General features: G+C 52.0%; 10 protein-coding genes across 10 annotated transcripts; 4 read left to right on the forward strand and 6 right to left on the reverse strand.

Moving 5' to 3' along the window:
• The first annotated feature begins 81 nt into the window (after positions 1-81).
• On the forward strand, positions 82-2,361 carry BO97DRAFT_456463 (GMC family oxidoreductase). The gene is made up of 6 exons (XM_025699169.1): positions 82-305; positions 385-504; positions 560-776; positions 841-1,374; positions 1,439-2,042; positions 2,099-2,361. Exons 1-6 carry the CDS (start codon positions 256-258, stop codon positions 2,332-2,334), a joined length of 1,761 nt encoding a protein of 586 aa, XP_025549457.1. The 5' UTR covers positions 82-255; the 3' UTR covers positions 2,335-2,361.
• A 502-nt stretch (positions 2,362-2,863) lies between these two features.
• On the forward strand, positions 2,864-4,044 carry BO97DRAFT_394427 (YoaK family protein; the record flags this gene model as incomplete). Its single annotated transcript, XM_025693978.1, has 2 exons — positions 2,864-3,348; positions 3,431-4,044. Exons 1-2 carry the CDS (start codon positions 3,114-3,116, stop codon positions 4,042-4,044), a joined length of 849 nt encoding a protein of 282 aa, XP_025549458.1. The 5' UTR covers positions 2,864-3,113.
• A 235-nt stretch (positions 4,045-4,279) lies between these two features.
• BO97DRAFT_407010 (MGR2/ROMO1 family protein) lies at positions 4,280-5,437 on the reverse strand. Its single transcript, XM_025695554.1, has 5 exons — positions 5,166-5,437; positions 5,056-5,082; positions 4,963-4,992; positions 4,815-4,905; positions 4,280-4,734 (listed from the first exon to the last, which is right to left on the reverse strand). The coding sequence occupies exons 1-5, from the start codon at positions 5,218-5,220 to the stop codon at positions 4,611-4,613; spliced, it is 327 nt and encodes a 108-aa protein (XP_025549459.1). The 5' UTR covers positions 5,221-5,437; the 3' UTR covers positions 4,280-4,610.
• A 685-nt stretch (positions 5,438-6,122) lies between these two features.
• On the forward strand, positions 6,123-8,612 carry BO97DRAFT_140948 (putative cytoplasm to vacuole targeting Vps64). The gene is made up of 2 exons (XM_025690097.1): positions 6,123-7,329; positions 7,382-8,612. Exons 1-2 carry the CDS (start codon positions 6,217-6,219, stop codon positions 8,495-8,497), a joined length of 2,229 nt encoding a protein of 742 aa, XP_025549460.1. The 5' UTR covers positions 6,123-6,216; the 3' UTR covers positions 8,498-8,612.
• A 697-nt stretch (positions 8,613-9,309) lies between these two features.
• On the reverse strand, positions 9,310-10,306 carry BO97DRAFT_444744 (ribonuclease P subunit p20 family protein; the record flags this gene model as incomplete). The annotated part of the gene is made up of 2 exons (XM_025698486.1): positions 10,077-10,306; positions 9,310-9,992 (listed from the first exon to the last, which is right to left on the reverse strand). Exons 1-2 carry the CDS (start codon positions 10,180-10,182, stop codon positions 9,310-9,312), a joined length of 789 nt encoding a protein of 262 aa, XP_025549461.1. The 5' UTR covers positions 10,183-10,306.
• Positions 10,307-10,723: 417 nt separating this feature from the next.
• On the reverse strand, positions 10,724-11,777 carry BO97DRAFT_456467 (uncharacterized protein; the record flags this gene model as incomplete). Its single annotated transcript, XM_025699170.1, has 2 exons — positions 10,913-11,777; positions 10,724-10,839 (listed from the first exon to the last, which is right to left on the reverse strand). The coding sequence occupies exons 1-2, from the start codon at positions 11,769-11,771 to the stop codon at positions 10,724-10,726; spliced, it is 975 nt and encodes a 324-aa protein (XP_025549462.1). The 5' UTR covers positions 11,772-11,777.
• Positions 11,778-12,212: 435 nt separating this feature from the next.
• On the reverse strand, positions 12,213-13,826 carry BO97DRAFT_444745 (uncharacterized protein; the record flags this gene model as incomplete). Its single annotated transcript, XM_025698487.1, has 2 exons — positions 12,213-13,561; positions 13,657-13,826. 2 exons carry the CDS (start codon positions 13,824-13,826, stop codon positions 12,226-12,228), a joined length of 1,506 nt encoding a protein of 501 aa, XP_025549463.1. The 3' UTR covers positions 12,213-12,225.
• A 931-nt stretch (positions 13,827-14,757) lies between these two features.
• Positions 14,758-16,215, reverse strand: BO97DRAFT_456473 (uncharacterized protein). The gene is made up of 3 exons (XM_025699171.1): positions 15,965-16,215; positions 15,205-15,908; positions 14,758-15,129 (listed from the first exon to the last, which is right to left on the reverse strand). The coding sequence occupies exons 1-3, from the start codon at positions 16,035-16,037 to the stop codon at positions 14,860-14,862; spliced, it is 1,047 nt and encodes a 348-aa protein (XP_025549464.1). The 5' UTR covers positions 16,038-16,215; the 3' UTR covers positions 14,758-14,859.
• A 1,485-nt stretch (positions 16,216-17,700) lies between these two features.
• On the reverse strand, positions 17,701-18,084 carry BO97DRAFT_372843 (uncharacterized protein; the record flags this gene model as incomplete). Its single annotated transcript, XM_025692879.1, has 1 exon — positions 17,701-18,084. A coding segment is annotated over one exon (384 nt), but the record flags the coding sequence as incomplete, so codon positions are not given.
• A 3,508-nt stretch (positions 18,085-21,592) lies between these two features.
• Positions 21,593-22,132, forward strand: BO97DRAFT_349753 (uncharacterized protein; the record flags this gene model as incomplete). Its single annotated transcript, XM_025691926.1, has 1 exon — positions 21,593-22,132. A coding segment is annotated over one exon (540 nt), but the record flags the coding sequence as incomplete, so codon positions are not given.
• Between the last annotated feature and the right edge of the window lie 3,530 nt (positions 22,133-25,662).

Below are 25,662 nucleotides of genomic sequence, written 5' to 3' on the forward strand. Positions count from 1 at the left end.
ATTCCTCAATATCTGACCGATCACTTCCCTAGCTAGATATTAGCTCTACAATGAAACTAGCGTCGTATAGTTCTTGCTGCGATTGGTGAACTCATTAGCATTCTGCGCCATGGCTGACGGCTCACCGACCACAAAGAGCGGAATCATTTTTCACGCCGAATTCTGTACTTAAAAGAAGCCTACATCGCCGACCTGGCTAGAAGTGCCAATTTCTCCTTCTTACATACCTTTAATCCTGGGGGCATTGCGATAACAATGGCGGGAAAGGCAGAGGATCGTAATCTCTATGATTACATTATTTGCGGGTGAGCATGTCTGCTAAGTAGATTAATCTTTACCCGTTCATTGAACTACCGATTGACTCTCTAATTCTCTTTACCTCAGGGGAGGCACTTCAGGATGCGTCGTAGCGGGGCGCCTGGCCGAGAATCCTCAAGTAAGAATTCTCGTTATCGAGGCTGGACAACATAGCAAAGGCCTTGAAAGTGTTCATATGGCTGGAGCGTGAGAGACTCCATCCTACCCCAAGAAAACCCACTACTAATGGTTACGTTACCAGTTGGTCCACGAACTTTGACAAAGAAACAGACTGGAATATCGTCACTCCTCCAATGTCCGGTGTCAATAGCCGCCAGGTCAAATTGAGTAGAGGCAGATTCTTGGGTGGAAGCAGCGGGTGCAACGGAACCCTTTGTATCCGGGGTTCTAAGCAAGATTACGATGACTGGGGTTTAGACGGGTGGAGTGGTCAAGAATTCTTTGAATGCATGCGAAAGGTCCGCCAGTCCTTGCATCATGCCGCGGTGATTCCCAAATATATTAGCTGACAGGTGAATGCAGGCCGAGAATTTCCACTCAAAGCCCTGGTTCATAGCCAACGACGATTACCACGGCCACTCGGGGCCTCTGCATGTTGAGCCACACGATTTGGCGCCAATTAGTGACCTGATAATGGAATCGTTTGTTTCACAAGGACTTCCACTTGACCATGACATGTTCACAACTGGGGAGACGCCCCATGGCTGTGGCCATGTGCCACGAACAGTGCACAAGGGTATCCGCACCACAAGTGGTGATTTTATTACCAATGGGTATCTTCGGTCCAATGTCACAGTAATGACTGACACCACGGTCAATAAAATCCTCTTGAGAGAAACTTCCGTGGGCTTGAAGGCTGAAGGCGTGGCGGTGATAACTCCAGAAGGCTCAAAATCTGTCTATGCCAAGAGAGAGGTAATTGTCAGTGGAGGGGCGTACTGCAGCCCAGCAATCCTTATGAGATCTGGAATTGGTCCAAAGGAGGAGCTGAGCAAGCATGGAATCGAGTGCAAGGTGGACCTACCCGGAGTTGGTCAGAATCTTCTTGACCACATGGTAAGTCTCTATCTGGAAACACCGCCAGGGCGGTGAACAAGCACAACTGATCGAGCGGACCTAGATTGTCTTCATGTTCTACGAGACTGAAAAGCCAGGCTTGACAAATGATTACCTCGTCCACCACGATGACAGCTTCAAGAAGAGCTACGCCCTCTGGAAAGAGAAAAGGGAAGGATTTCTTTCAACATTCCCCTTCGGTTGTTTCGCATTCGCACGGCTTGACGATCGTCTCAAGGACGAGCCATTGTGGAAAGATGCGCCGCGAGAGCCCGGCCGTGACCCGATGGGGTTGACTCCCAAGCAGCCGAACATCGAATTCTTCACCACAGAATGCTACGGCGGCCCCAAGCAGTACGATCAATATCCTATTGACCACAAACATGCATTTTCTATCATTGCAGAATTGTTCTCGCCCCGATCTCGAGGCAGCGTGACTCTGTCATCCAAGGACCCACTCGAGAACCCCATAGTAGACTGCAATTATCTGTCCGATCCACTGGACCTTCTTGTTATCACCGAAGCATGCAGATTTGCCAACGAGATCATCACGAAAGGGGCTGGAACGAAAGACATTGTGAAAGGGTCGTGGCCGCCAAATCTGACTCATCATACATACACGACGAGGGAAGAGTGGATCCCTTATGTCCAAGAGCATGGAACGACCTGTAGGTGGAAATATGTTTGCTTATCAATGCAATCATACTAACGTCGAGTTCGATAGGCTATCATGCTGCTGGAACTTGCGCCATGGGTAAGGACGACAACCCTCTCGCCGTCCTTGACAACAAACTACGAGTACGCGGGGTGTCTGGGTTGCGTGTTGCCGATTGCAGTGTCATGCCAACTCTACATGGAGGACATACACAAATGCCGGCATACGGAATTGGAGAGAAGTGCGCTGACATCATCAAGGAAACGTGGGTCGCACCTCAACTGGGGGGACTGTCAAAGCTATAAGTGTGCATTTTCTTGTCCGATCTCCGCCTATTGTACAGTACTTGTTTCTCTAAGCTCCCTGTCATTTAGCAATATTTGTTTGATTGACAGTGTATAAGAAATAACCGGTGGGCGGTAGTTTGTCACCCATATGAGTCACTTGAAACCATGCGATAAGATCAACAGTCAAGGAGCGTGCGTCGAGTAAGTGCTGCACGTCCCAAGACATCCATGGATATAGCAGATGCCCAGCAGGCGTGGCCGGCATCGGCCCTAAGCTTTCGGCACTGGCCTCGTGGTGGGGTCACCATGCCCAATGAGACAGCAGTATCTCAGCCTTGTGGAGGCTAGTATCAAGCACGGCGATGCCGACTGTTCCGCTCGCGTGAAGAATTACCCAACATCATTTGCCGGTGACTCCATAGGGCTGACGACTCTAAGCCTTCTCAGGAGGACGCCAGTGGAGTCAACGATGCCGTCTTCACAACAAGCGATTGCGTGCTTTGTACGAGTAGTCTAATTGGGCCAGAGGCTAAGGGAAAGCGAGACAGAGGAATTAAACTTCCGTGCGGCAAAAAGAGAGTAACCGAAAACAACTTCAGCTCGAGCTAGACTCGAAAACAAATCGTGGAGAGACGATGGACCTTTTCGGAGAGTGTCTAGGGTTTAGGGTGCCAGTGGATCGGAGTTACTCCTCCTTGCCTCTGTCCCCCAGAATTGATCTCATCTGATGATTCTGTTCCTGACGTTGCTGCAGTCCACCATTCTATTACTTCACTGGCATATCCCCGAGGCCAGCAATGTCTCAGCCCTTTGAACCTGGGAAATCCCCGGTGTTACCGATCGTGGAGTCCTCCTCTCCGTCCGAAAAATCCAGGAAAATGCGAAGGACAACGACGAGCACAGGAAGCCGCTTGAAGCAGAACATCGACAGTAACTACGCGGATCTGATCTGTGTCGTGCTATGCTTCTTGACAGGTCTCTGCGACAGCTCGGCCTTCAACGCCTGGTCGTGTTTCCTGGCTATGCAGACCGGTAGGTCATTCTATCCCTGTCTTCTCAACCCCCAACCCGAAACCACCACAAACCAATCCTCACACGCAACATCACAAAAAAGGCAATACCATCGTCCTAGGCCTCGGCGCCTCGAACCTTCCGCGCGACTCGCCCTACGGGTGGCTCAAATCCCTCGTCTCGATCAGCTGCTTCCTGTCCGGCTCGTTCTGCTTTAGCCGCGCTGGCCGCTGGCTCGGCCCAACCCGCCGCGGCACGCTGTTCGCCTCCTTCATGGCCCAGGTAGCGCTGATCGTGATCGCCGTGGCGCTGATCCAGGCCGGGCTGATCCCGCAGCCCGCCTCGTCGGACGTCAGCAGCCACCAACACCATCCGCTCCTCGACCTGATCCCCATCGGCCTGCTGGCATTTCAGTCCGCCGGCTCGATCAACTCCACCCGCTCGCTGGGGTATAATGAGATCCCCAGCGTGGTCATCACCAGTGTGTACTTTGATATCGCGTCTGATATGAATATCTTTGCCGGGAAGAATGTCAAGCGGAATCGCAGGGTGGCTGGCGTTGTGATGTTGCTGATTGGGGCTATTGTCGGGGGGTGGTTGAATCGCAGTGATGGCGGGATGGCTTCGACGTTTTGGTTGGCGGCTGGGATCAAGTTCTTGATTGGGTGTGGGTGGTTGGTTTGGGCGCCGGTGAAGGGGCCCGGGGAGGGCAATTAGAAGTTAATGGGGGGATGTTGTGGTTTTGTGGATGGGAATGAGAGTAATTAGAAGGAAAGTGTTGTGTTGTACTGTATATAACGGGTTGGTTGAGGGAAACGGGCATTGTCGTTAGCGATTGCATTGGGATTAGACATAGAGCGGTGGGTCCTGGGCATAATAGAACATTTCCCGGATAAATCATACAATCGTCCGTCCGTTAGTGTTTGCATGAGTAAGGTAGTACAGTGCAGCTGCCTCCAATTCAGCATACAAGAATGTCTGTCTGTCATCAATCATGACTGTCCATTAATTAAACCCAATGCTTGTTATACCGCCAAGATACAGCGCAGTGTGTCCCCGGACCAGAGGCGTCTTCCGAGGCGCCTCCGCTTCACCTATGTACAGAATATAGTTGTCCAGTGGGGTTTCACTGCTCTGCGCTCAACACCGAGTCGAGGGTTCTTCGAACGCTCCGGCTATGTGAGCGCCAGAACCGTTATTCAGAATAAGCTATTGTACAATTTCTCCCGCCTTGCCTGGTGCCCTCCATCTCACCGTCGATCGATACCGAATGGACGATGCGCTTACTCGCGCATAGAGCGGAGGGGGCTCTGGCGGGGGAGCATCATCGGGGGGCCCCGAGCGCGGAGCCAGGCGTCGTTGTAAGGGCCCTCGGTACGAATGACGCTACCGATGGACATGAAAAGGCTGTGGCACACGGGCTCGTTAGCATAATGCCTGTTGAGATGGAGCGGCGGACGGGCCAAGCCCGTCATTCAATTACATACCCGAACGTGGCACCCGAACCAAGCATATACTTACCCAGGGTGCGGAAGACACCGTTGGGGCCGGCGCCATACTGGAAGATGGTGACGGTTCCTAGCCTGGTTAGCAGGTCTGCTCGCTGCGGTTCCACCGCCCCTCTCGCACACTAACCGATGATGAAACCCATGATACCACCGACGGCTAACGAGTTAAGATGTTAATCAAGGCTTGACTAGTTGTGCTGTGGGGCAAGTATATGCTTACTGGAGCCCATGAGAGCACCCATCTTCACTATAGAACTGATCAGCATATGCAGGGCAACCTCGAGCAGCCCGGCGTGGGCCTGTCTGTGCTGCGGATTGTCCGAGACTTACTCTTCTCGAAGGTGTTGGGGCCGTGGGCCTGAGGAGGACCAGCAACAACGGGCATGGTGGATAGCGAAATGAGAGATTTAGGTGAGGTAAGGAAAGGAATCGTGTAGGTCCGCGAAGACACTCCGTCAGGATGCAAAGCAAAGCAAAGTAAAGCAAAGCTCCAGCGCATTGCAAAAGCCCCGAGGCTCAGGCAATGCCCACGTGATACCGCCTGCCCGATTAGATTTGGGAGTGGACTTACATAAGCCGCACGTGTCCGCAATCACGTGCCCTGCGGCCTGAGGCGTTTGTGGAGGTTCAATAGGGGAGGAGCCAGCCGTGAGCTGACCAGATGTGACGCTGGGCTTAAGTTGGCTCTCTCTCGCTCCCGCTTCATACCACATGGGATCTGGTCGCCAATCGTGTGATCCTTGTGAGTTGATTTATATCCTTCGGCGGCCTCAGAGCCTATGCACGGCGGCAGTCCCGTCCTGCGTGTGCCATCTCACTTTCTGTCCTGCTTACACAGACTCTTTTCCCCCTTCCCTGGACCGTTGCTTCTTCCCGGTCGCTCCTCGCCTCGGGTTGGGCCAAGACCTTGACGTCTCCCTGGTCTCCTCTCAGCGCTTTGCCAAATCCACCCCCCCTCGCCTCAAAACCCACCTTTATCTGATCTCGGCCCCCCTGTACGAGTGAGACAGTGGTAAGTCCGATGTGATCTATCTCATATTAGAGGGGCTAGGGGCCCGCTGGCTGGCGTTGCTACCCCGACTCCGAAGGGGCTTGATGTTAATCGAGGGTCGTCCGGAACGATTGCTAACGTGACCTCCTCGCAACAGTCCTAGTGGGTTATAATCAACAATTTTCGTCGGCGCGCCAGCCATCGCTGCATTTCTTTCACCTCGAGGATCTGTTGCGACGAGTCTGAGCTGCCGATTGTCGCCCGAGTGAATTCATCTCTCCTGCCCTTCCTCGCATTCACCGTCGACCGGACAAGCGCCTATGGGATAAAAACCTCCCGTACCAAATTTCTCGACACTTAGCGCCTCTTCCCCCCCCGTTATCTTTCTCCATGACTGCTGTGGCATCACCACCTAGTGTGCAAACGGGGCCTCGCGTGGGATGGTTCGATACTGGTAACGGAGGACAAGGTGCTTTCTCTTCAATGGACGCGGAAGAAGTATCTCGGACATTTATGCCGCGCAAGACCGTCCAGAGATCGAATTCTTCATCGTCCCTCCGATCAAACGGCACTACCTCGACCACGGTTGCCCTGACCGAACAGAACCCGGGCGCCGTACAACCTGCTCCCGATAATACCTGGGGCAAGAAGAAACCCGCGAGAAATCTCTGGCATACCTCGAACTCCGAGCCGCAGTCCCTTAGGGGCATCGCGCCTTCCTCGCAACCCATGCCGGCATTTTCCTCAGGCCCGGGCGCCATGTCCGCGGTCCATCAACCACCCTCCATTGTTCCTTCCCAGCACATGATGCAGCTTTCACAACAACAGAATGGTCTCCGCGCCGCGAGCGTATCGCAGGGTGATCCGCCTGCGATCTTGACCCTCTTGCCCATCAACGGTACCTTCGAGAAGAAACAGATCACTGTCCCTTTTTACCCGGACGTGATACGCATCGGCCGACAGACCAATGCCAAAACAGTGCCTACGCCTGTGAATGGGTTCTTCGACTCAAAAGTGCTTTCACGACAACACGCCGAGATTTGGGCGGACAAGACCGGCAAGGTATGGATCCGTGACGTCAAATCGTCCAATGGCACATTCGTCAATGGCAAGCGCCTGTCTCAAGAAAACCGCGAATCCGATCCTCATGAACTGCGTGAAAACGACACTTTAGAACTCGGAATAGACATTGTTAGTGAAGATCAGAAAACTATTGTCCATCACAAGGTGTCCGCCAAAGTCGAACATGCTGGAATCTATGCCTCGATCCCCAACATCCTCGATCTCACGTTGGGAGACTTGGATCCTTCCGCTGGAAACGGGCTTGTTCCGTCGCCGCTCACGCAACCTCTATTACAAATTCGCGGTCGGTCAGGTAGTACGATGAGTAACCGCAGCGCACAGAGTGCCGCAAGTAGTCAGTTCAACGCATTACAGCAACAGCGTCAGATGAATTATTGGAACTCGCCAATTTCGATAGAGCAAGTGGTAAAAAGACTTACAGTAGGTGACTCTGCCCACTCTGGGTTCCGACAGAGACTAATTCAATGATCAGAGCGAAATGAAGCAGGCCAAACAGCAGTCCCAGGAGCTTCGGCAGACGGATGAGTTCCTAACGACCTTGATGAAACCTGGCCAACTAGAGAAAGAAAAGCCCAAACACTCGCCGCCCGATACAAACGCCGCTCGCGCTATGAATGGGAGACCCAAGATACCCCGTTTAGACTCTTTTTCACGATTTTCCGAGCCCCCAGCACCTCCGCCACAACAACCGCTTCCCGAAAAGCCGGATGCTCTACCTCGGAATGGCACAGACTCTCTCTCGCCCTTGAAGCGTTCTGACACCGAGAAACCTAAGCTTGGTGGCAGCTCGCCTGTCAGCCGCGATAACAGTCAGATCCTGTCGCTCATTGAAGCATTGTCGTCCGCCAAGCGGGAACTTGACACCCAAGGCGCCCGCGTCAAGGAACTCGAGGCCATGTTGATCCAGGAGCGCACCGCCCGCGAGTCCGCTGAAGAGAAGGCTAGAACCTTGGAAATGCGAACCACCACGAATGGTTTGCATGCTACACCGGTGTGCAGCGATGCCGACCACGAGAACACACAAACCTTGCCTGCGGAGAAGTCGGCGGAGGAGCCGGCTGCCGAAGTCGTGGCTGAGGCTGCGATTGAAGCAGAACAAGCGGGTGCGCCAGACGTCCGAACTGACGATATCCAACATCGTCTGGAAACGATGATCCAGGAAATGGAGGAAATGAGAAAGCAGGTTACGATATTCAAAGAACAGGCACAGCATGCGGAGAGCGAACGGAATGAAGTGCGGAAGTCCCTGGCGGAGATGATTGAGACATTACGACGCGAGCGCGCGGAGCGTGCCGAGGGCGATGCCAAAGCGGAGGAGTCACGCAATGGTCATGTACCCGACACCCCCATTCCTGAGACGGAAGATGTCGCCGGCAAGGATATCTCTGAGCCGAGCGAACAGCGACTGCAGCCTGCTGCATCATCCTGCTTGAAAGGAAGTGACGGGGCAGATTCGAAACTCGCCGCACCGTCACGCCGACATGACGTTCTGGAGCAATCCAGCCCATTTGCGTCCATGCTGGGAGTGGTGCTTCTCGGAGTGGGTCTAATGGCCTACCTAAATGGCTGGCAGAAAATGGATAAATGAAGAAACTCCTGCCACCACGTTATGTCTGCTTTGAGCGAATGGGTTGAACTATGGTTTTTGTTTCGAAAAGGTCCCTCCGAAAGTTTGTCATTGGGTGTGTGCTTTAGTGTCTACCCCCCTTCCAATCCTTACTACCCCCATTTTCTACTCCCGTCATATTGATTTATAGTTCTGACTTTTTTCCTCCTCGTGTACTCTGAACCAACGCCGAACAGGGTTTCTGTGCTGGATGTGGGTGATTTTCTTCTCTTTATATTTGCGGCTTCTTGCGGCCCTCTTATATGCAGTTGTTATTTTGCATAACCTGCATGACTCTCGCTTGCCTTTTCAGTTGTTAGATATCATATTTCTTCGTTGGCACCCTGTTGATCCAGTAACGAGTCCCTGGCAGCAGTGGTTTATCTTCTGTTAATGTTTCATTTCTTTTTATCATGGGCAGAAGCAGGTCATGTAAGGCATACCCGCCTTTGTGTATTAGTTTACATAGCATCACTTCTTTGAGTTCAGCGAGACGAATGCTTATAGCTTTACCGTTGTATAGGTTTTCTTATGCTCTATGATTTGACTCAGAGGATGAATTGGAAAGGAGATATGAGCCAAATCGCCGCTGTAGCGGTCTGACCTGCTCGAGATGGGCAATTGAGACTTCTGCTGCATGAGTTCATGCTGATTATCATGCCTTGCTGTCGTGTGTGTCTACTCAACAACCGGGATGTGTTCGCGCTCAGTAGTGAACATTTCAGGTACTGTAACTTGTAGTGTTGGGTATCAGATAGCGTCCCTCTAGTCGGTTCATCCTCTCCATACTTCATCTACTTCAACCCGACAACAACATCAACCATGTTCACCCACCTAGTCCTCGACTCAGGCAATTCTTCCCCTTCCCCTTTCCCATCGCCTTCATTACCATTATCATCCGCTCCCTCCTTATCCTCCACCTTCAACTCCAACCCAAAACTCTTAACTACCCTCCTCCTCTTCTTCAGCGCAGCCTTCGACAAAACCCGCCCGCTCCCCTCCTCAACCCCAGCCAGCACCTCCCTCCGCATCCTCTCAGCCCTCAGCACCGCATCCCGCCGTCCCTCCTCATCCTCCTCAACATCATCCACCACCAAAACACTCCCGGTAACGACCCGAACCGAAAACTCCTCCGCCCTCCCCGGCGCCCCGAACCACTCCCCCACCGCCACGGCTTTCGGTATCGCCCGCCCCGTCGCCTTGACATGCACCTCCTCCCGCCGCAACGCCTCCTGCACCCGCGCCACGCGCTCAGCTTGCGGTTTCCCTTGTTGCCCATGCCCTGACGATCGTTTATTGCCGGATGGGTTCTGTAAGGCGGCGGTAGCGCGCTTCTCCGCCTGGCGCAGGAACTTCTGAACGCGCGTCACGACGCTCATTTTCGGGGTTGTCGTCGATACGTAGATTATTTTTGGGAGGGCCGTGTACGGTGTTGGTGGGGTTGGGTGCGGGATTGGGCGTTTGGTGATTTTTGCGTCTGCGGTTTTGCATTAGGTTTGTTTTTAGGAGGGGATGAAGGAGCTTGAAAATCTGAGGGTTTGGGGCTTGGGGCTGGACACACAATTTGGGAGTTTGGTCATGGATTGGTTCTTTTTTTCGAAGTGGAGGGGATTGTGATTTGGTTTTGGTTTGGGGGTGGTTGTTGTTGTTGGTTGTTCGGGGGGCATTTTGATCGGGGTGGTGTTGTTATGTTGTCGAGTTTGGGTTTGTAGGTTGGTATACTGGTTGAGTTTCAAGTTGAGGTTGAGGATGAGAGAGGTAGAATTGTTGCGATGATTTGAGAAGTTGGTTGGATTGCGGATATGCGCACTGCGACTCGGGATTCGAGGCAGAGCGGGTTTCTTTGATGGGTGCTCCGGAAGGGGTTTAGTGGGTTTGTTATCTTATCGCTTGGGTCCACTTTTTAACTTATACATATACTTTCTCCCGAGTAGTGTTCTATAGAGGTATGTATGCTCTGACTGAGTCTTCATCTGAGGAACGATTAGTACAGTGGGAGGGTGCAAACGATGTCCTTGGCAATTTAGCCGGGAGATTATGATACTCAGAAAGGCATTGTTGATCCTTCTATGAAGGGTTCAGTATACAAGGAACCTAATCTTTGAAATGTGGCTATCTCTTACTACAAAGTTAATGTTTCTTTCCCAACTTTCCTTTCAATTTATGGAATGAATAATGATCCTTTATCTAAGAAATAGCCATCACCTTTTACATCCAGAGCTCACTGAGCCAAAGAAGCGGAAAGGTCGTCATCTCCTCAGTCCTATGCAGATCAACATCTTCAACCTCACCCCGAAGCAGACTTTCTAGGTAAAGGATGACACCTACCACAAATAACACAAGTCTCCTCACCCCTACGCGAGAACGCCAACGGCCTGATCACAGCCCTAGACCGACCATCCAAGCCACCCGCAAGACGACGAAGCCACTCATCACCGCAATCCGGCACAGCGGGCCCCCCACCACCATCCCCCGCATTACCTTCCGCCGCAGGAAACCCCCGACACCACTCCGCCTGCCTCGCCGTGAACTCCTGCGCCGGAATGCCCAGTAACCAAGGCCGACAAACCACAAGCAGATCATCGTACCATTCGAAGGTACTTCTCCCGTCAAAGTGATACCGCTCGAGCGTCATATCGTCGTCGCCGTGACTACCGCTATCCGTACTACGGCTACTATCAGCAACCTGCTCCTCCTCCTCCTCCTCCTCCCGCAACGACTCACTGAACAACTGCACCGACGCGCCCCGACGGATATACCCGAAGAGCGGCTGGTGGTGATTGATGGAGCGCACCTCGTCGCGCACGTACCGGAATTGCCCGCACAGCTCCACCATGCACACCGTCTCCCACTCGTCGCCCCGGAGCTCGCGCGTCCCCGGCCCCATCCACTCGACTCGAGTCACGTAGGTCGCGTCTTTGATCCACATTGTCTGGGTGCGGAACGGGGAGGGGTGGGTTCTGTTGTCGTTGCTGTAGATGGTCGTGTTTTGGATCTCTTCGATCGCGTTGGCCTTTTCCGCTGGGATGGTTATCTGTTCGATGCTGAAGCGCGAGGGGAGCGGGATTGGGGGGAGGGCTCCGGTGGTTGGGAACGCTGCTGGGTCGGGAGCTGCTGTGCTGGGGGCTTGTGGTGACTCGGAGTTTGGTTGGGAAGGGGGTGAGATCGTGCCTGTTGTCTCTGTCTCTTTCTCTTGGCAAGATGAGACTGGTTTGCGGTTGCAGACTTTACGTCGGCCGTTCGAGGGGAGAGACATGTTGGGGATCTAGGTTAGTGTGATGATGGAAGGTTGGTTGGGGTATAGGTTGCAGGAAGGCTGGCCTGCTTTCTGGTGTATTTATAGATGCTGAGGCGAGAGAGAGGAAGGGCAGAGTTGATGGAGGTGGTCATTTATCCTTTGTTCTAGACGGCCTCTTGAATGATATTGTATATTTCATGGTAGAAGGTACGCTAACTCTTTATCTGACCACCCGTTTTAATAGCAGTGATCTCACGCTGCTCGGGATTTCCTTCACGGCACTATTGATCATCCTCTGTATGACCAGTTACCATCGACTGTATGTATCCAGATGTATACAGGTCACTACGGAAGACACAATCTTACTAACGAATCAAATTCTATTGCCAGCGGAATGATAAACTATCCAGCTCAAAACCTAAGTAACGCCGTCCCATGCATATACATCCATCGATATTAATTCCTACAGACCTCAAAACACCGCCTGCTCGCGCGGCTGCTCCTCTGCCGACGAGAACAGCGCGCGCGTCCGGCTCATGGTGCTCCTCTTCTTGCGGTCGTTCTTCTTCTTCTTCCTCCCACCCTCCACGGGACTTTCCTGAGGCGCAGGATCCTCCGACCCCACCGGCTGAACCTCCGGATAATCCGGGAGCGGCTCCTCTGGAGCGGGCTCTGGGACAGGCTCGGGGCCAAGATGCTCATCCGGGACGCCGGCCGGCTCCTCATGGGGAGTGGTCGTATAGCCCCATTCGCGCGTGCGGGCCGCCCAGCTCCCCCATCCATTCCAAGATTCATCTGCGGGGATCTCGGCGGGCTCAGCCTGATGGTCATCGTCGGGGATGGGCTCCTCCTCTGCAATCGGCTCGTCAACAGGCGCGTACCTCTCGGCTGGAAGCTCCTCTCCCTCGTACTCCCCTGCGGCGGCAGCGGCAGCCGTAGCAGCAGGGATGCCCGGAAACTCCTCCGTCGGTTCTTCCTCCACTACTGACTCGGGATAGCCCTCCGATGCGTGGGCGCTCGACGGCGGTCGGTCTTCGATCTCGTCTAGCCCTATCTTTTGTGATTGATACTCCTCGTGCCCATTGACTGATAACTCATGCTCATCCGGATACTCCTCAGCAATATCCTCCAACCCCTTACTACCGATATCGCCAACCGCCTCATCGTATCCCCCACCATCCCGTTGCATCCCCTTCCTGAGGGCCCTCTCCTCCAGCTCCGCGATCCTCGCCTCATAGATCGACACCAACGCCCGGACCAGAAACTTATCGAACCCGGTCTCCACGCCGAGCAGATACTGAAACCGGGGCCGCTCGAACAGATCGCGATCCTCCACGAACGCATCCGCCATCTTGCCGCGCACATACGTGTCGAAGAACCAGGGATCGTAGTCCGGCACCATCTTCCCGAAGACCTTCTTGGCGACACCCAGCACATCAAAAATGCTGAGGTGCGTGTCGAGCTTCTGCATGTACGTGCGCGCCAGCTTCTGCAGCGGGAGGAGCTCGTACCGCGTCGCCAGGCCGTAGCACAGCACGCTGCGCCGGTACTCCGTCTTGGTCCAGTCGCCGTTCGGGTCTGGTCGGAGCGTTTGGTACGTGCCGGTGTGCAGGTAGTGGACTAGCGTGTGGATGAGGTCGTCGTCGACATCTGGGAGCGGGATGCAGGGCACGGTGCGGGTGATGAAGTGCGGGCACGTTGATAGGATGTCAGTGAAGATTGGCGATTGGCGTAGGTAGTATTCGGGGACGGCGTGTTTTCGTTCGTGCGGCCCGAGGAGCAGGATTATGCGGCGGGTTTCGTAGGGGCTGCTTTTGTGCATCGTTGGTATGCGTGTTAGCGGTCTTTTGTATATTTCTGTCTCGTGGTTATGTATGAAGAAGAGGGTGAGGAGTAAGCGTACGAGGCATCTGGCTGGTCGTATTCGTCCACCTCTACTTCTGTGTCCATGTCGGTGATAGCATCGTAGCCGTTCATCATGCGGGGGCTGTATTTCGGGGGTGCGAATCGCACGGATGCGCCATTCGTGCCGTTGCTTTTGCTGTTGCTGTGGCCGTTACTTTGGACGGCCATTGCTGTCGCTGATAATATAATCTTGTCTCTTCTCTTGCGGTTGACTTCGTCAGCTATTAACTCGTCTTTGTCGTTCGCTTCGTCTGTTGAATGTGGTTCCGGGCGTCGTGCAGAAGAAATCACCCCGTATTCGAGAAGTTCGGAGAATAACCTCCATCCTGAGACATCGAGGGGATTTGACAGCTTATTACCCCCGTACAGCATGTCAAGTCCACGAAACCCAGTTCCTGCCTTATGAGCTGTTCATACTTCGTGGAACCAATCATCGCCTACCACATCAATGACTAAGGTACCTGGGCTCTGTTTCGCCTTGCAACACCCATGAATATCATTCGCTGGCAGCATGTTGCCTGACATTGATTGCTAGCAGTGGATTAGGCCGGTTTCAGAGGAGTGAGGTGAAAGTGGGTGGGAAGGTGTGTGTGTGTTGGCAACTTTGCATGATGCGGGGTTGTTGATCGGTGTTGAGGTGGCGTCTGCTAATCATTCATCCATGTTCGGCGCCGGTCGCCGCGTGGCTGAGGGAAGAATTCCGCCGGGTTTCAAAAGAAGAAGTGGAAGCTTGATTTTCTCTATGGAATGAACCATGAGGCAGTTGTACATAATCGTGATTAGTTCAGGAGCGTGGAATTGCTATGCGCCCTGTTCTGGGTTGCCATTCTGTATAGAGCTGCTCCCCGCTTGGTTCATAACACCTAGGCAAAGCTGTGATTTCAACTCCTTTGGTTGTATTCAATCTACTCCTCCTCTACTAGGTCATACTCGTGGCGCGGTCGAACGAACACGAACATCGGCAAAGACAAGCCAACCAGAGCAGCAGCCACGATAAATGGGAGCCCGGTATATGCAAACCCAAGCTTCAGCCCCAAAGCGAAAGCGCCCGAATAGATCGGTCCAGCCAAAGAGGTGCTCAAGACGTGCATGATAGTAAATATCGAATACACCACGCTGATATCCTCGGGAGAAATCGTCGTGGTCACGAGAGACCGCAGCGCCGACTGAAGTCCTCCCGTTGTTGAGATCAGGATGACTCCTAGAGAGATAGAGCTATAGTTAGGCTCTGGCGTGAAAGAGGTAGAGGAAAAGCAGACATACCTATAACAGAAACAGGTATGGAAACGCCCAGTCCAAGCAGCAAAGTGCCCAGACTCAGCATCACAGCACTCAGCAAAGCAATCGCGTAATCTGCCTTGTACGCCGTTGAACCGGAGCGCGCCAGGAGCATTCGACTGATTTGCGGAAGGAGGACAATTAGGCAGACAAATCTTACGCCTTCTCCGAGTGCCCACAGGAAGTTGGCCTGCTCCGGATTGTTAGCTCACTCCACCCGAGCTCTTCCAAGGACTGGTCTCTGTCGGAGTATGCTGTTCATACATACCTCAGCGAGCTCCCATTTATATCGCTTCGAGATGTAGAGCAACAAGATCATAGGAAGCGAGTCTTCGCCCAGCTGGCCCAAGAAGGACATTCCCAGTAAGATGACGAGCGAGTAATTCCCGTACACAATCCTCGCCCCTTGGTGAAGCTGCCGCGCTACTACTGTGAGTCGAGATCGAGGACTCCCCTGCTTCTTCGCAACGGAACCATTCCCTGGATTCAAGGTACCCATTCCGTCTACGCGATGTTGTTCGGGGCCCAAGATAGTGTTCTCATCCGGAATGATCTGGGTTCTAACGGGCTGCGGCTCAGACGGGGTAGCTAGCATTGCGAGTAGAAGACAGAATAACCCGAGAAACCATGGCACCCAGACATGACGGATCATGAGGGCTGAGCTGCCGAGCAGAGCCAGCATGGCTGCTGCGATTGCCATGGCGCGGATGACGAAAAAGGTTTCTGTCCGCTGTTCTTCCGTGGTGGCTCCGGCGGCCAGTAAATGTATCATGGTGATAATGACCGCAGGACCGCCTCCTATCACCCCGAATAAGGGTGCCAGAAGGATGAGGCGAATGGGGAATGTGGTGGAAAACCAGCAGATGAGACAGCCCCATGCTTCCTCGCAGAACACGCCTATCAAAGCTAGTCTGAGGGAGAGGCAGCGGCCGTATCGCTCGGCAAAGATACTCCATGGAATCACTAGAATAGCTGTCTACAGGTCGGCGCACGATTGGAAGGAAAGTCGATGGTTAGGGTGTACGTACTTGGCGGTGCGCCTAATAATCTCTCTGTGCCCTTGAGAAAAGCCAAGTCCTCTTGGACCGTCTTGCTTTGCATCCATCACTTGAGAATGTGATGGTCGAGTTTCCTGGGAGTAGTTGATTGCAGAGAATTGTCTCGTAAATCTGCGTTCGTGGGCCTTGTTGGATGTTTTCTCCGAGGAAAACGAGGAGGCTGTTAGATAGAGCGGGAAGAGCACGCGCGTCAATCGCGTCCGATCGGGTTGCTGGGTCATCGGTGGGCTTCGTAGAGCTGGAATACCATTGAAAATATATCTAGGAATTGACTTGATTCTCTTTTAGTGCCTTTGAACAAGTGCAGGTGAGATCACGTCTTTCGCAGATAAAGATTACGCGGACCCCAACCATCCGCTATCGAGGGTGACAGGGGGGTCTGGTCATTAGTGGCAGCCAGTATGCGCTAACTAGGAGTTCTGCCTTTATCTCATCACTCAAAGAAAAGAGACAATAAGATACTCATAGCCAGAATCAGACATGCATATTGCAACCGTATCTTCTGGAAAAGGTGGCTATTGACCCTGACAGTACTTTCGTTGATATACGATCGACGCGAAAGTTCAAGCCAGAATCGATGCAGATAATACATATCAAACAATGAATCAATGTGTAACTAGTACAGTGAACATCATTTCGGCTAGTCACTTACCGTCGCTATGTCCTTCATCTCTGGTTATTGAGTCTGCCAACTCAGCGCAGCACTATCTGCTGGTAAGGCTGTACTAATATTTGTTCGCTGGATTGGGTGTAAGAGACGAGCTTACATCCTGATCATGGATACTTTCTTCTCACGTGAGATTAGGCGGTGCATCACCTTTTCACCCTGGCCCTGTCTTTAACGGTGGGTAGATACTAAAGTAGTCCAAATGGCACTAGGTGAAGTATCTCAATTTGCATCACTACTATGTATTGAGCTTAAAGATAATCTGGGCGAAAATCCCATGGCGGCGATGTATGTAGTTGCTGAGAAGGCGGTTGAGCTTATCAAATTGGGCATTGTGGACTCATGAGTTGGGGAGGTTCACTGTGTCTAGCATACTTTCCATGGTAGTGTTTTTCTGGACTCGGTATAGAATCGAGCCCTGAATGTGTATCTTTGGGTTTAGTCTCCGATGAGTAATCTTGCATAGTAGGCAATTAAGGTTATGAAACTTGAGCGAACTATAAATTATTGGGGCGATAGTATTGGTTATCGTGATGATGTACAGGATAATTCTTTAATAGAGGAGCTTCAATATGCAACTTAGTTCCAGACTAGCAGCACACTCATTAGGCTTGTCTGGAAAGCAGCATAGGATGTTTGAATATGAGACGTACAGGTATATACAACAGGATATAGTAATAAATCACAAATGCGTAACTTCATACTCGTTCAATCATGAATCGTCACATAAACACAGTTCCGCAAATCATAGAGAAGAGAAAAAAACACAAGGTGAAAAAGTGTCTGTATCTCTGGGCCGTAGACCGTAGGTCGTGTAATGTTCTTCGGTCATCAGTGCTCCTTCCATTGTCTTGGAACCATGATATTAACCCGCAGCATACACCTGCGGTGGGAGTGTCGTCGACTGGGACGCCATCAACTTGCGCAGCCCAAACATGGATATATGATGGCGGCTGTGCTTGACGGATGTTCGTTGTTTCTGGGGAGTGGAGGCCATGCGCACCAACCCATTGTCGGCCGATGCGTTGTGGTCGGCGTCGCGTCGTCGCACCATCGCCTTGACGGCTTTCGTGATTTGGGTGCGGATGGGGGTGGAGCCCGAGTTGTTGCGGCTTGTGGAAGAGTGGTGATGGTGAAATTCGCCATCGAGATCATCTTCGTCGTAGGTCTCGCGACGGTAACGAGCGTTGTCTTCTTCCTCGGCTGCGACGCAGCGACGGAAGATGTGGTGGTGGCCCAGACACCGGCGAAGGTCTGGCGTTTGGGACTCGGTTTCGCGCTGGAGTTTCCCGCGAGAGATGGCAGCCAGTTTGCCTGGAATGGCTGGTCGGTTGGCCAAGGGGATGAGGGTTGAACCAAGTCGAGGCGCGGCGCGACGGATGACCGCCGCTGGGATGCGGAAGAATTCCGTTGCGGATGACATTTGGAAGAAGTCTGGAGAGGAGAGAGAGGATTTAGGCCGTTGGAATTATTCTATCCAGGAAAAGTGTAAGGTCCCAATTGCAGCGGGCCATGGTGGATTTATATCCTTGAATCCTCGATTCTCAAATATCGATCGTACAGTCCTGCCCGGGAAGGAAGGTGGTGGTCGATTCCGTCAATATCGTCAACATCATTTCTCGAACCTTGGACTGCGTAGTGTCGGTCCACGGTTGAAACACGCAGATTTGCTGGTGACACGCAGGGCTCTCCCCGCTGTAACGTCAGACGTGAACTCAATCGACGCGCATTTGGAATGCAAGCAAGTTTGTTAGGGGCGGTCTTCTTCGGTGCGGTGCTTCCAATGCTTAGTGAGCGTGTGGCGACCAGCCCTGCCCTCCTCAACATTCTTCATATCATGGATCGACAGATTCTTCTCTCATTGCAGTCCCCCCTGTGAATACTTTGATTCGTAAGCCCCTCTGCCCTCCCACGTCTGCATCCAAAATAACCCCACAAATGTCCTCCTCCCTTCTCCGCAACATGGAGACTGTGGATGCAATCGAAGGCCGTTGGTTCGTTCCTTTTGTCACGTTTCATGAGAGCCAAGTTTACGAAACTTGCTACCGGCATTGCATGCCGCCGCTTAAAGATCTCACCACCGGTAGATCTAGTGCTGACTGACTGCTGAATGATCGAGATACAGTGCTTATTCACTCTCCTCTTCCTCCCCGTCGCTCCACTTTTAATTCTCTGTTCAGAGACTGTCGGCTTTAGATTCCCCTCGATAGTGTTTCGTCCTTGCGAAAGCCGATCGGTCCCTTTCCCATCCAATAACGGTTTAGTAATGGCCCAAGTCCATGACGACGACTATCATCTGCACCGCGTAAGGCCAAAAATTCCAGATGACTCTCCCCCCCTTGAGAATTGTCGGGGTTTCATTCTATAGTTCACATAGTCCGCGTGTCGGCTGTAGAAGCAATGGAATGAATGTAATGACCAGATAAGATAGACCAGACGATCAATGAAGTAATTGGCGCTTGTCGGTTTCTCTGCGAGTAACTTGAGGATGCGATGTAGACGAATGGGATATGTGCACCAAAGAGCTAGCGATTGGGTACCTAGTACTGGACACTGTTCCTGGTCCAGCACGGAAAACCGCCCAACAGACGACTGACTCACTTTGGTTCGTAATTATCTGTTTGCTTTTCCTTTGTGGAATATCCCCTTGCTGTGGTGTCTAACTGCGTGCGTTCGTAACGTAGCAAGTCTTTGGTTGCTCCATCAGCCACCTATGTCGAACCTCAGAACCTTCCAGCGACTCGCAGTGTGACACAGATGTAACTATCCCTGCCTGCCAGGTCGTCACCACAGCCATGAACACTTCTGTCACCAGCGATCGCATCTTCGCATGAAACAGGATGATCATGCCTTTCCTATTCGCTGAAGTCCCACCTTCTGACACCCGTGACAGTGATCAGTCTTATCCTGTGACTTTGGATGACGTCGTCAAGAGTCATGTCAAATCGAAGCGCCGACGATCGACTGATGGACACAAACCACGAGTTTAATTTCCTTGAGCAATGAATCTGTGGATCAACAGAACCTAGTAAATTAGGGCCATCATCATACCGACCTCTGACCCAAAAATGAAAGGGATCACCGGAATCAGTATGATGCAATGAATGCGGCAATAATAAAACCTTATTCTCGAGGTACTATAAGAACAGATCTGCGCTGGCCGGTCGAATGTGCGGGATTTAGTTAGGTCATGATAGATAGGTAGGTTTCAGCAACTTCTGGGGAGATATCTGCAGGAGAATATCCTGGCGCAAGATCTCGCCGCTCAGTGAGCGATGAGGTTATAATGCGTGATGCACATTTTGTATGCAATCGCACCCAGTGCTTGTTCTCCCAGCGGGTTCTAGCATCGTGTCCACCCTATTCATCAATATCCTCCTTCAGGCATCAATCATGGCCTCGTATGGCACATAATATGGTTTGAAGAGTCTTTGGTAAATACCCGAGCATGCACACGATTCCAAACTCGGATAAGGGCATTTTATCGGAGCATGAGATGATCTGTATCTCATTGATCGCAGGCTTCACTTGCGAAGAGTGTCTGTCTAGTGAGCTACTTGAGTCTTTTTTAGGGGAAGCTGCGTCTCTGTTTTAATTCTCGTAGCGTTGTTTTCACATGCTCATAACTGTGCCTTACCTTTTTGTCCTAGACGCTACATCTTACCTTCCTACGAGCCTGGATAATCTTGAATCTCCAGCTGTAGAGAATTAGCTTGGCTCTTCACTGAAGAACTTCCGCTACTTACAAGAAGTGCCCTAGGGCTAAGCCCAGTGCTGAAGAACCATTAATACCTGCGATAGTCATAGCTGGAATGGTAGGCAGTTTGCTGCTCTAGCTACTCTTATCAAGTTCGACCAACTCTAAAGTTTAAGGTAGTTGGCTTGATGATCCTGGGCCGTTATTTATACTCTTCGGCATTTCTTTCAAGTCATACCAAGTGCAGAAGTGAATAAGCATTTGATGCTGGTATTCAAAATAAATAAAAGTATTGATATGATATTATCATCAGATCATAATTTCATGCATTTAAAGGTAGGAACAGGCTCATATCTCAGGTGTTTACTCTTCATTCAGTTGGTAGCATTCATACCCGGCCTGCTCGCAATTTATATTATGTTCCACAAGCTACAGAAAACTGAAAAATACCATTACAGCAGTTATCACACAACCCCGCAACAACAGCTACACATCCGATTGAATCTCGAACCAGGAATTCGATACTTCCCGTACAGTATGTCAGCAAATTCTCAGGCTCTCACTCACATGTCAGCGGACTGAGAAGCCAACGGCACTCACGTGCATCGGCAACGGAACAAGGGGATTGGACCGGAGTGCCCCAACTGAGCCTTTCCAGTTAGCACCCGGGGACACTAAACCGCATCCGAATCCACGCAGCTGTCAACAGATATGTAATTCCAGGCTTTAGACTCTGCGCCATAGACCTGATGCTGATCCGAGCATAATACTAATTCCAAGTAAGAGATTACCCCTCGCGTAACATAGAGGCTATAGAAGTTTAAGCCTCCAATCAAAGAGCGAATCCCGTCTTGCGCAGTATGACCAGTTGACTAACCTACCTGACAGTTCAACTTTTTCTCGGCACATACACTCCGCGACTCTTGGCATTAACACAGGGATTACTGAGTCGGCCGATAATATCATATACACAGTGCTCAGGCGCGGTCTACAGCTATATCCAATCAGCACAAGCTATACCAAGCAATACCACCCAGAATACATCACAGCAGAGGACACAACCACAATGTCCACGCCAACCACCACCACAACCATCACAACCTGCAACTTCACCACCTGCTCCAACCCGGGCACCCTCCGCTGCACAGGCTCCCACCCGCGCAACAAAGCGCACTACTGCTCGTCAAGCTGCTAAGCCAGAGACTGGAAGCAAGGCAACCACCGACGCACCTGCGCCGGCGCCCAGAAACACAACTGTTTCGTAATCCGCGCGCAGCCCATCACCGGCACCAGCACCAGCACCGACACCGAGAGCCAATACCAGCGCCACAAGGACGCAGATTTCATCGAGCCATTCCCGCTCCGCGCCTACGGCAACTGGGTCCAGGAGAAGCAAGAGGTCAAGACGCGATTATCCTGGCGCTCGCTCGAGGAGCCCGGAACGTTCTTCTCGCACCAGGATACCGCCGACTGGCACTATTATGTGTATTCGCAGCAGCAACCACCTTGTCCTAATTCCCGTGGAGGGGTGGGTGCGGCGGACGCGGAGCGGTTGCCGCTTATTGCCCTGGCGGCGCGGTGTTTGGAGAAGCAGGTGAGGGGCGATGTGGTGGTTGTGCGGTTCTCGGCCATCGAAGTGGATAACTATGAGGAGGAGTTCTCGGCGAATGAGCTGGTGCGTACCGTGGGAAATTATCGGACTGTGAGGGATGCGAAGGCTGAGCATGAGCGGAGGGAGAGGGAGCGGATCGCGGCCAAGTTTGGGCTGAATTGAGAAGGATTTGCCGCCCGGATTGTGATGACTATGCCTTGATTTTTGTGGTGCCGTGGGGGTGTTTCTCTGGGAAGGGGAGGTGGGTTGGAGTAGACGGGATTTACGGCTGGATTCATGCTGCTGCTGCTGCGCTGGTCTCTAGAGTGGAACCCAGGCAGTGTCAGTGTCAGGGTCGGTGTCTGTTGCATGCGAACCTGTGACCTGCGAACTAGCTGCAGTGCAACGAGCTGGTGTGCTATCATGTTCTGCACGGGTTTGCAGCCGAGCAGGGATTAGACCAGGGCCGCTTGAAGCGCGGTTAGATACAGATACAGCAGCCTTGTTCTTAATCCTACCAGGTTGCAAGGGTTATGCTATAGGATCGCCGGACCCTGGATAATATCGCCAGGTGATATGCTGGGACAGTAGCGATCGACGACTACACAGACCAACTTGCTCTAGCTTTGTGATCGTGGTCAATTGTGCCTTGATTTAAACCCGAGTCCGAGAAAAGTGTCCACAAGCAGCGGTTGTAGTCTCAAATTTGGGCTTCAAATGCCCATATAGTTCGTCCCGAGTTTCAATGCGTTGACTATAGAACGGGGGAGAAGAGTTCGGAAGGAGACACTCACCGACTCCGGCCTTGTACATAGGTGCTGAAGACTTGCAGCGCGGATGCAAAGAATAAGCAATGATTATTATTGCTTTTGATCTGGACTTTTTTTCTCCGACCGAAGAACCACCGGGGCAACACCAGCATGCTGCATGTCACGAAGAATTACCCCGGGTGAGCGCGGTACCTGGATCGGGTTGAGCTCTTTCCGAAGTTTCCGAAGGAGATCAGTGCAGAATACTGAAAAAAAGCCTCGGTTGTAACATCTGTAATTCAGCCACGGACAAGCTGAAGCATTATCTTGAGAGATCTTTACACCAATGAAAAGCAACCGGGGATAGAATGCGATGCTTTTTTGTTTGTCGGATTGCCTTTCCAAAGTTTCCCTTCCATCCCGAGTCGATCAGTAGCGAATCGGGCCTGGTTGAGACATTTACTCGTACGTCAGTCGTCAGGAAAGCGGATAATCCCTAGGAAATTCGACGCTGATTGGATCAGGTTGATTTACAGGCATTAGTAAACTTTACTCAAGGGGTTGACATTATCAATCGCTGTCTCACAATCAGAGAGACATCAGCGATCATCTCGACCAAAGGACCCATTTCTCTCGGGAGTCGGGACCTAGACGGCTGTCTAGGTGATTTGGGGAAGGCAGACGAGGCCATCAATGTGTCATCGTCAGCAACGCTGCGCGAAAAGTGACAAACTGGATTTTCCGTCTTGCTTGCTTGCCTGTCTTCTAGTTTGCTTGCTTTTTCGACGACCCCCCATGAGGGATGCATTCCCTCGTGCGACTAAGTGGGTGTGCTGAATTCAAGCTGCAGACAGCAGCACTATCTAGATCGGTCAATGCAAGGAGAGAATCCCCCGATCGCAAGGGGATTTTCTTTTTCTTTTTAGTCGTTTTCTTTGGTCCTGTTGCCTGGGGCTGCGCTTTGTAGCGGAAGAAGACATTGACTGCAGGAGAGGAGGGGTGTCTATCTGGCTCACTCGATTGGATATGATCAAGATCGTATGTGGATAGCGAGTAAGTACGTAGGATCTGTATCTTGTGGTGTTCGGGGGTTCGTGGTTGTCGCTACACAGCCCGGATATCGGCCGGACTGTACTTTTGTCTCCCGGGCTGTACTTATGGAGTAAGTGAGACGAGCAGGTTGGTGCACGGAGCGATGGTTCAACTCGTCGGACGGAGTAAGATCCTACTCATACACATCCACATCTTTTTCGGACTCATACGGTCGGAAATATGTTTCAGGTAAGAGACAAGAACAGGCAAATCGGGTCACGCCGTCATCCTGAGTGGAGGGAGGAAGCCAGAGAGAGAGAAATCAGAACACCAACAATACTTACACACAAACACACACACCCTCACACACACGGAGTCTTTTCGACAGCTCCTTTTGCCGTTAGGGTTTCTGATCTGTGCGACTGTACAGTACATACGCAATGCGTGAGCCTCACAGAAGTATGACGCAACTGGCGGTTCTATTTTGAAACTCGGTAATCCGTATGGTCTTCTCGTCTAGATATCGATGACGAAGATTGGAATTATGATTGCTCTCGCCTTGTGGTGCCGTGAGTGAGAGTGAGTGCCCCATGGAGGGTCCCTCCTCCATGGGGCACTCACTGTTTTTTCCATGGTGAATAGATTGCGTGTCCTGACTGAGAGACCCACCGATAGTCCCAGAAAGTCACCGTCGGGACCCTCATCTGAAGGAGCCTGACATCCGATTGACAGGCACGCCACGCTAGATACAGCCTACTAAATGCTTTATACATGGGATGATCCCGGAGGCTGAAGTCAACTAGCAAAAGGAAAATCGGGGTTTCTCCAGATCCGAGTAACTTCGAGTATCTGTCTGCTTCTTATCGCGGTGGCGAGGGGAGGAAAGGGAATCAGAAAGATTTTCGAGCGGGCGTGACCGAGTCGAGTTCAATAGAGGCCTGAGAGGGGGGATAGACATCTATTTTTTGTGCGGCAAATAAATCAGTGCGCGAGACAATTTTCCCCTTCCAGTTCCTGCGTGCTCCTCCTTTGCCCCCCACAGCCACCGGGCAGGAACGCCTGGGCTCAATTTCCAGACCGTCCGCCCGTTTTGGACCTGAGAATCGGCCCCTCTAGTCCTTTTTAGGGCCGGTTTAGTTCGTTTTCCGAGTGAGAGCGAGAGAGAGCCTCGGTCAGGAGGAAAAGAAAGGAAAGCGAACGAGACTAAAAAAGAGAGGGAAGGGAGGGGTGGGTTTTCTGTTTCTTTCCGATCGGTCCAAATCCAGCCCGCTGGATGGGGCCTGGGAGCACTTACGCGGAAGCCTGGCTTGCTTACTTACTTGCTGCTGCTGCTGCACCTACTGCACCTACTGCACCTACTGCACCTACTGCGACTACTGCACATACCTTATGCAGCTTGTGGCCACTGTGCATCCGAGAAAAAAGAACCTCGGACGGGAAGGAGGAGCGGCGACTCTCTTTGCTTTTTGTGTTTCCCGTTGCATTGGCACTGTGGTGGTTAACCGTTAACCCTCGGGAAAAAGGATTTGATTGGGATGTGCACTCCAGAAGAGAACCAGGAGGAAGTCAACAGAGAGAGTCAGACCAAGTCAGACAGAATGATAGACAAACAGACAGTCCAGGCACGCGGGGCGCGTGGTTCGGGGCAAGGACCGGAGGATAAATAATCAAATAAACAAGAATAGATTAAAGGCAGGAGAGACATCCATGGAACTGGGACTGATAGTGATTTGACTGACTGGGTGGTGGTCGATCCTGGAGTTTGTTGACCCGGAAAGGACGATAGCCCGTGACTGGCCGACCCTTTTTTTCTCCACCACCAATTTACCTAGTGAAAGTCCCGGCCAGAACGGCTTTCACCAACTTCGACTTATCCGTTATTCTTCCTCTCTCTCTCTCTCTCTGTGTGCCCAGACAACGTCGTTCAACCTT

This window comes from Aspergillus homomorphus, assembly GCF_003184865.1.
Source record: "Aspergillus homomorphus CBS 101889 unplaced genomic scaffold BO97scaffold_30, whole genome shotgun sequence".
NCBI classification, from domain to species: domain Eukaryota; kingdom Fungi; phylum Ascomycota; class Eurotiomycetes; order Eurotiales; family Aspergillaceae; genus Aspergillus; species Aspergillus homomorphus.

Bases quoted from the DNA above. Each gene is read 5' to 3' on its own strand.
- BO97DRAFT_456463 (XM_025699169.1), top strand. From the start codon at position 256: ATGGCGGGAAAGGCAGAGGATCGTAATCTCTATGATTACATTATTTGC. The intron at 505-559 runs GTGAGAGACTCC...TTACGTTACCAG, and splicing joins AGTGTTCATATGGCTGGAGC to TTGGTCCACGAACTTTGACA. The intron at 2,043-2,098 runs GTAGGTGGAAAT...CGAGTTCGATAG, and splicing joins CCAAGAGCATGGAACGACCT to GCTATCATGCTGCTGGAACT.
- BO97DRAFT_456473 (XM_025699171.1), bottom strand. From the start codon at position 16,037: ATGCAAAGCAAGACGGTCCAAGAGGACTTGGCTTTTCTCAAGGGCACA. The intron at 15,909-15,964 runs GTACGTACACCC...ACCTGTAGACAG, and splicing joins ATTATTAGGCGCACCGCCAA to CTATTCTAGTGATTCCATGG. The intron at 15,130-15,204 runs GTATGTATGAAC...AACAATCCGGAG, and splicing joins ATAAATGGGAGCTCGCTGAG to CAGGCCAACTTCCTGTGGGC.
- BO97DRAFT_407010 (XM_025695554.1), bottom strand. From the start codon at position 5,220: ATGCCCGTTGTTGCTGGTCCTCCTCAGGCCCACGGCCCCAACACCTTC. The intron at 4,993-5,055 runs GTAAGCATATAC...TTAACTCGTTAG, and splicing joins GGGTGCTCTCATGGGCTCCA to CCGTCGGTGGTATCATGGGT. The intron at 4,735-4,814 runs GTATGTAATTGA...CGTGTGCCACAG, and splicing joins GGTTCGGGTGCCACGTTCGG to CCTTTTCATGTCCATCGGTA.
- BO97DRAFT_140948 (XM_025690097.1), top strand. From the start codon at position 6,217: ATGACTGCTGTGGCATCACCACCTAGTGTGCAAACGGGGCCTCGCGTG. The intron at 7,330-7,381 runs GTAGGTGACTCT...TTCAATGATCAG, and splicing joins AAGTGGTAAAAAGACTTACA to AGCGAAATGAAGCAGGCCAA.